The sequence below is a fragment of the Poecilia latipinna genome, unplaced genomic scaffold, assembly GCF_001443285.1.
Source record: "Poecilia latipinna isolate Pla-1442-1.1 unplaced genomic scaffold, P_latipinna-1.0 Scaffold12, whole genome shotgun sequence".
Classification (NCBI taxonomy): domain Eukaryota; kingdom Metazoa; phylum Chordata; class Actinopteri; order Cyprinodontiformes; family Poeciliidae; genus Poecilia; species Poecilia latipinna.
The window spans coordinates 719,053-724,974 of NW_015112628.1; the positions used below are offsets into that span (position 1 = coordinate 719,053).

The following is a 5,922-nucleotide window of genomic DNA, read 5'->3' on the forward strand; positions in this document are numbered from 1 at the left end:
CCAAAGGGGAAATTAATTTTGCAGCAACTCTCAGTAGAAACTACAACAAACTAACAGTTAATATTTAACCATAGGGGTGTGGCCTCAAGTTAAATATTAACTATTAATAAGCCTTTAACCAATTAGAAGTTAAAAAGACAAAACTGGTTTATTATTCTCCTTTTACCAGAGTGCTAAAAGGAGAATAATATATATGCTAATGAGTGTTTAATACTTCAAATGTGAAATCCTCTCGCTTTAAGAGACAAAATAAAAATAGAAACTGTATTCTGTTTTTTTGTTTGTTTGTTTTTTTGCGATTGTCCCATCAGGCCTTCTGGAGACAGGCCTCCCAGGGGGCGCGGCGGCGGCCGGGGGGGGCGAGGCGGACGAGGACGCGGCATGGGCCGCGGCGAGGGCTTCGACTCACGTGGGAAACGGGAATTCGACAGACACAGCACCAACGACAAATCGTGAGTGAAGCGTTGCACTGTAAAAAGTGACTGGCAAGTAAGATGAAATGTGCTAATCTGAGTCAACAGATGCTTGTTGTTCAATGTTTGTTTGAGAGAGAGAGAGAGAGAGCGTTGCTTTCAAATTAAGTGGAAAATGTATGCCTGATTTTCTTCATCAAGTGGTAAATATTTTTATCTTGTCAGACAAAATGAATTTATTCTGCTTTAGGTAAAATATTTACATGGAGATGCATCTGCAGATTTCTGCGTGTCAAACACCAATTTTACCGATTTCAGATTTAGTTTAAGGAGCTCTATATGAAATCAGCATTTAATTATATTTTTACTAGTTTTCCAGTCATGAGCAGTGGCTACTATTTGCATTAGGAACTAGGGGTGGGCAATATGCACTGAAAGTTTGAATTATCAGAATAGTTTCCAGATGGCATAAAGAAATGTGACTTGTATCATTAAAATGCACAAAGTAACTGCATTAGTTTTTTTTTTTTTTTTTAATTATTGATGTTTATTGATTAATATTGATGAAAAACAGGAGAAAAATAATAAACTAACAATCCCAACAAAAAGGACAGTTTTGGGGAGAGTTGAGCATCATTAATGCTTACAGCTGGTTGTGACAGCAACGAATCAAAACTCTTGTAAGAAATTTATCACAATAAATAATACAATAAACACCCACCCCTATGAGGAAGACAGGTGATGTCATGTGTTGGAGTTAATTGTTTTAAACTAAAGCAACAGGATGACTGAGGGGACAATTTAAACGGTTACACTTGTGGTTAACACAGTTAACATAGGTATCTGCAAACAGCAGTGTCTTTGTTACAAAAAATACCTTTAACTCTTTCAGTAACCACTTCCGCACCGAAGAGTTTTTACGTGGGTGTGTTCTGTGTGAGTTAAAACATGATACTTTCACTAAAAGAAGAAAAAAAAGTCTCTGAGGTTACATGAAGCAGTTTTTCACAGTGTGTGTGATCTTATAGATCTACTGCATGTTTTACAGTGCAGTGTCCATAACGACGTCAGAATTGGGATATTTTCTAAATTCTCAGGCGTGGATGAGCGCAGAAAAGGAAAATGAAGTATAGAAAAGTGTTTGCTTCCAAAGATAAAAGTTGTAAAAAGGAACTATTATTACTGGTTTTTGCTTAAACGTAACATTTAAGCAATCATGTTTGTGGGTGTGTAGTTTTACTAGTAGAACTCGCACTCATTTAATATGAAAGGACCTTTTTCTAGTGCTTTTCTTCTCATTTATCAGATCAGAGTTCTTAAGCTGGACCTGTGGTTCTTAACCATAACCTGATCAAAGGTGGTTCAGACTGCAAAGAATGGACAGAAAATCTGTTTTTAGAAACAGTGAAAATATATGAAAGTCCACAAATTGAGGCTTAAAGAATCTGTCATGATTTGAGAATGTGTTTGGAAAATAGTTGAATTTGGTTCATATTCCCCAAAAAAGCTGTGGAACAGCCCTTTACCACCTAACATACATCCGGCTTCACTTTTGGATTATTTTATGATAAAATCAAAACTCTGTGAAGATTTTGCTCTCAAAATGTCAAATGGTACAGAAAGTGATTTTTTTTTTTAACTTGGGAAAACATATTTTTCTGAAAATAAACTTAGAAGCTCTGAATTTTCATCTCCTTACTTTCCAGGCTTATTTGACTTCCTCCTTTAAAGAAATGTTCCTTTTTTCCTTTTTCTTACCCAGTTCAAAGACTGAGGAGAAGCGCGGCGGCTCCGGCTCGCACAACTGGGGCACAGTGAAGGATGAAGTGAGGTGAGTTATTTATTTATTTATTTTCTAAACAAACGGGGACACTGAATCACTTTGCTCGCTGCTTCGCTTGGTGCCGTCGCCAACGAAGCGCTTCTATTTTTGGAACAAACACACAAGTGGCGGTTTTGATGCCGCACACGGGGAGGGATGGAGGAGGTCGAACATGGAGCAGTTTTAGCTTTTTAATATTTTGGGATTGTGTTTAGAGCAAAGCGCGCTGGGAGAGTTGACAAAGTGCTTTGCTTTCAGTGAGGCCGAACAGACCGCCGCCCCAGAGCCGACTCCGGAGGGAGAGGAAAACGCACCCGCCGGCTCCGAGAACAAGTAAGAGTCGCAGAGCGCAGAACCCTCTAACACCATGTTCTCTTAGGACGTAGATGAAGCAGAGTGAGGACTGAGTTCCCACACAGCTGTTTTTATTTTTTATTCTAGAGAGAACGAGGTGGAAGAGGTGAAACAGGAAGGCCCCAAAGAGATGACGCTGGACGAGTGGAAGGCCATGCAGGACAAGGAGCGCACCAAGGTGGAGTTCAACATCCGCAAGCCCAACGAGGGAGCCGACAGCCAGTGGAAGAAGGGATACGTACTGCACAAGTCCAAGAGCGAAGACGTAAGCCAGCGTTCTGTCCAAGACGGTTTGTTCCCAAAGGGCTCTGAACGATTTCCTCTATTTTAAGCAATCGGTTGATACTTTCATGTGAAAAAGATCTTATCTACCTCTCCAAAGGTCTGAAAAGCAAAACACGGGCTGCGTTTCTGTTGACTGTAAAGTTGTGCTAATTGAAATCATGAAAATAAATTTGCTTAATGGAAATGCCAATTTCGGGAAAAAAAAAACATGATTTTTGATAAAAAGCTTCTGTGCTAGATGGAGGTGGTTTTTCAGCCATGTTGATGCAGATGTATTTTTCTAAACTGCAACGAAAACACCTTTTTTTTTTCATATCACGTGAGTCACATGATCAATAGCCGGATTTTACTACTGGCGAAAATGACGAAGACGCAGGAAGCAGTAGGAGGATGATGGATTGTTTTTTCTGACAGCACCAGCATTGTCACAGCATCACAAAGATGGTAAAAAGTTCTGTCTTTCAAAAGTGCTGAATCTGTTTCTCTTCTGCAAAATCGCAGACGCATAGTTAGCTGCTCCAACTGATAAGACGCCGACCTCTCCTCTGATTGGCTGATAGATGATGAGCTTTAGCGCCATATATGAATATATTTCATGTAACTGTTTACCTCCGTCACTGCCCTGATTTTTGACGACTTATATGAACAAACTTATTCAAGTGTGATTTTAATTGCACCTCTTATTTAATGTAAACACCACAATTGCAAATTGTATTTTTTTTCGACATTAGAAGACTTTAAAAAAATAGAGTCCTGTAATTGTCCGAGTTATTGAGTGACGATAAATCTAGTGATAAATTGAGTGACTTTACTTCTGTGATATTTCTGACCTTGCACGAACACAGGAAAGCAAAAAAAAAAAAAACATTAGTTTCTCCTGTTGCTACTCAAACCAACAGTTGGTTTTCCCTTATCTTTGTACTGAGATAATGTCTTTATCTCAGTACATGAGTTATTATTACATGTTATAATAACTTACGTTTTTATAACATGAGTTAATCATGATGTCTGAGATGACATCATGAATAACTCCAAAAGTCCAACAAACCATCAAGTTTTCTTCCTTAGCAGACTTTTTTTTTTCATGTGTTTTGTTTTTAAGGTAGAAAAAATAGGTCAACATTTATTTTTGTCGTCTTTTCCAGAGGCCTGTTGGTGCTTTGATTGATGCGTCGGAAACAGAAGCAGAACCTCATGCTCTTTTCAACAAGGTAATCAGCCACATATACACTGAAAACATTTATCAGTGACTTATTAGGGAGAAAAACGGTTATTAAAACACCTTTTTGATCATCGTACACTACAATTCTACCAGCAGGGCGCCGCTGACGAGTCCTCTGACCACCATTTCCGCAAACCAGCCAACGACATCACATCCCAGCTGGAGATCAACTTCGGAGACCTGGGGCGCCCCGGGCGCGGGCGTGGCGGCGCCCGTGGAGGCAGAGGGGGCCGCGGCGGGGGAGGCAGCCGGACGGCACGTGGGGGAGGACGCTCCGAAAAGGTAACGACAAAAGCCAACGCTAAAAAAACAAAACAAAAAATAAAAACATGAGCACAAAATAAGAGCGGTGAGGTGGAAAAGCCGCTGTGGAAACAACAAAGCAGTTCGGCCATTCAGAACTGGCTGGCTGACCTGAGGCCAGCGGGGTCAGTGGAAGGTCAGCAGAAACCGGCTTTGGAACGCAGTCAGTTCACATGTGTTTAGTTTTTACAAAGTGAGATTTAAAGAAAAAACATTTTTAGTTAACTGTAGGTTTGGCTGTGACTGAATACAGATACAAATATGTGGGACCCCAGTCACACAGAGAAATGTGATTTGCATCACTAAACTGCACACAGTAACTGCATTTAATCTTTATTAATTTATTTTTTTTATTTATTGATGTTTATTTATTCTTCAAATGAAAAAAAAAACTGTGAAGAAAAAAGTAAAACTGACAATCCCCACAACACAGACAGTTCTGGAGGGGTTAAACATCATCGACTGGAATTTATAGTTGCAACGATGAATCAAAATTCTTCTCATGATAAGAAACTAATCAAGATAAATGATAAACGATATGATAAATGCCAATCCCGAACAAGGACTGATCAGCTGATCAGAATGTTGCGGTCAGGTCCTGACATTCGGGTTTTCTAGCTGAATTTTGATTTCACTTTAAACCTTCCTGTTGTGTCTTAAAGCCAATATTTGCATCCGAAAGTGATTTTTATGTTAGAATTGTCACGAGGTGATTCTATAAAGTTTTGCCTGAATCTAAATGTACACTACAGTTTTCAGTAGGGTTGCACTGATAATTTGACCTTCATTTCTTTGACTTTGGGTGATTAAAAATATTCACTCCACTTTTACCAACTTTATTGCTATATTTAGGGACTTTTCAGGCAAAAACAAATCATTATCGGCCAAAATGGCAGGTGGAGTATAGAGATGTGCAGGAGATGTTCGATAATTTGTACCTTAACTTTCACTTGCCAATCTTAAATGCAGCGATTACACTTTATAACTTGTGTAAAGTCACTCCAAACTCCAGGGAAACAGTTCAAGCTTTGTCCTGCAGCCAAAGATTATTCACCAACAGTTACATTCTGAAACTTTTTTATTTTTTGAAGCGTAAATGTTGCGTTGTGTGTTTGTCCCTCCAGGCCAGCGGAGTGTCGGTCCCCAACGTGGACGATCCCGAGGCCTTCCCGGCCCTGGCCTGAAGACGCCGTCTTTTCCTCCACCAGCCCACCCATCTGCCCTTCCGGGGGCCCCTCTTCTACGAGGCTTGCATGCTTACCACATCTTCAAATATATAAGGAAAAAAAAAAGAAAAAACCCAACAGTGAAAAAAAAAATAAAATAAAAAAAAAGGCAGACTGTCATCCCATACCACTCACACCACCAGAGGACTCGAGTTTTATTGGTTTTAAAGAAAAGACAAAAAAAACAACAACCAAACAGATGGAAAAAGGACCTCTTGTTACACTGAAGTTTTGTATTTAGGAACATGAAAGCAGGGATGTTTTCATTCTTCCCCCCGCCCCCCCCCCGCCCCCCCC

General features: G+C 39.8%; 1 protein-coding gene across 2 annotated transcripts in view; it reads left to right on the top strand.

Moving 5' to 3' along the window:
• Nucleotides 1-5,810, top strand: part of LOC106946485 (plasminogen activator inhibitor 1 RNA-binding protein-like) — an 11,226-nt gene extending 5,416 nt beyond the window's left edge. Inside the window, exons 3-9 of one of the 2 annotated variants that reach the window (XM_015030845.1) lie at nucleotides 312-452; nucleotides 2,176-2,244; nucleotides 2,494-2,568; nucleotides 2,677-2,854; nucleotides 4,020-4,085; nucleotides 4,193-4,378; nucleotides 5,524-5,810. In XM_015030845.1, coding sequence (XP_014886331.1) covers nucleotides 312-452; nucleotides 2,176-2,244; nucleotides 2,494-2,568; nucleotides 2,677-2,854; nucleotides 4,020-4,085; nucleotides 4,193-4,378; nucleotides 5,524-5,583 — 775 coding nt within the window. In that variant the 3' untranslated portion in view covers nucleotides 5,584-5,810. Of the gene's footprint in view, nucleotides 1-311; nucleotides 453-2,175; nucleotides 2,245-2,493; nucleotides 2,569-2,676; nucleotides 2,855-4,019; nucleotides 4,086-4,189; nucleotides 4,379-5,523 lie in introns of both variants that reach the window. The other variant, XM_015030843.1, reaches the window with a different exon arrangement.
• Nucleotides 5,811-5,922: the final 112 nt, after the last annotated feature.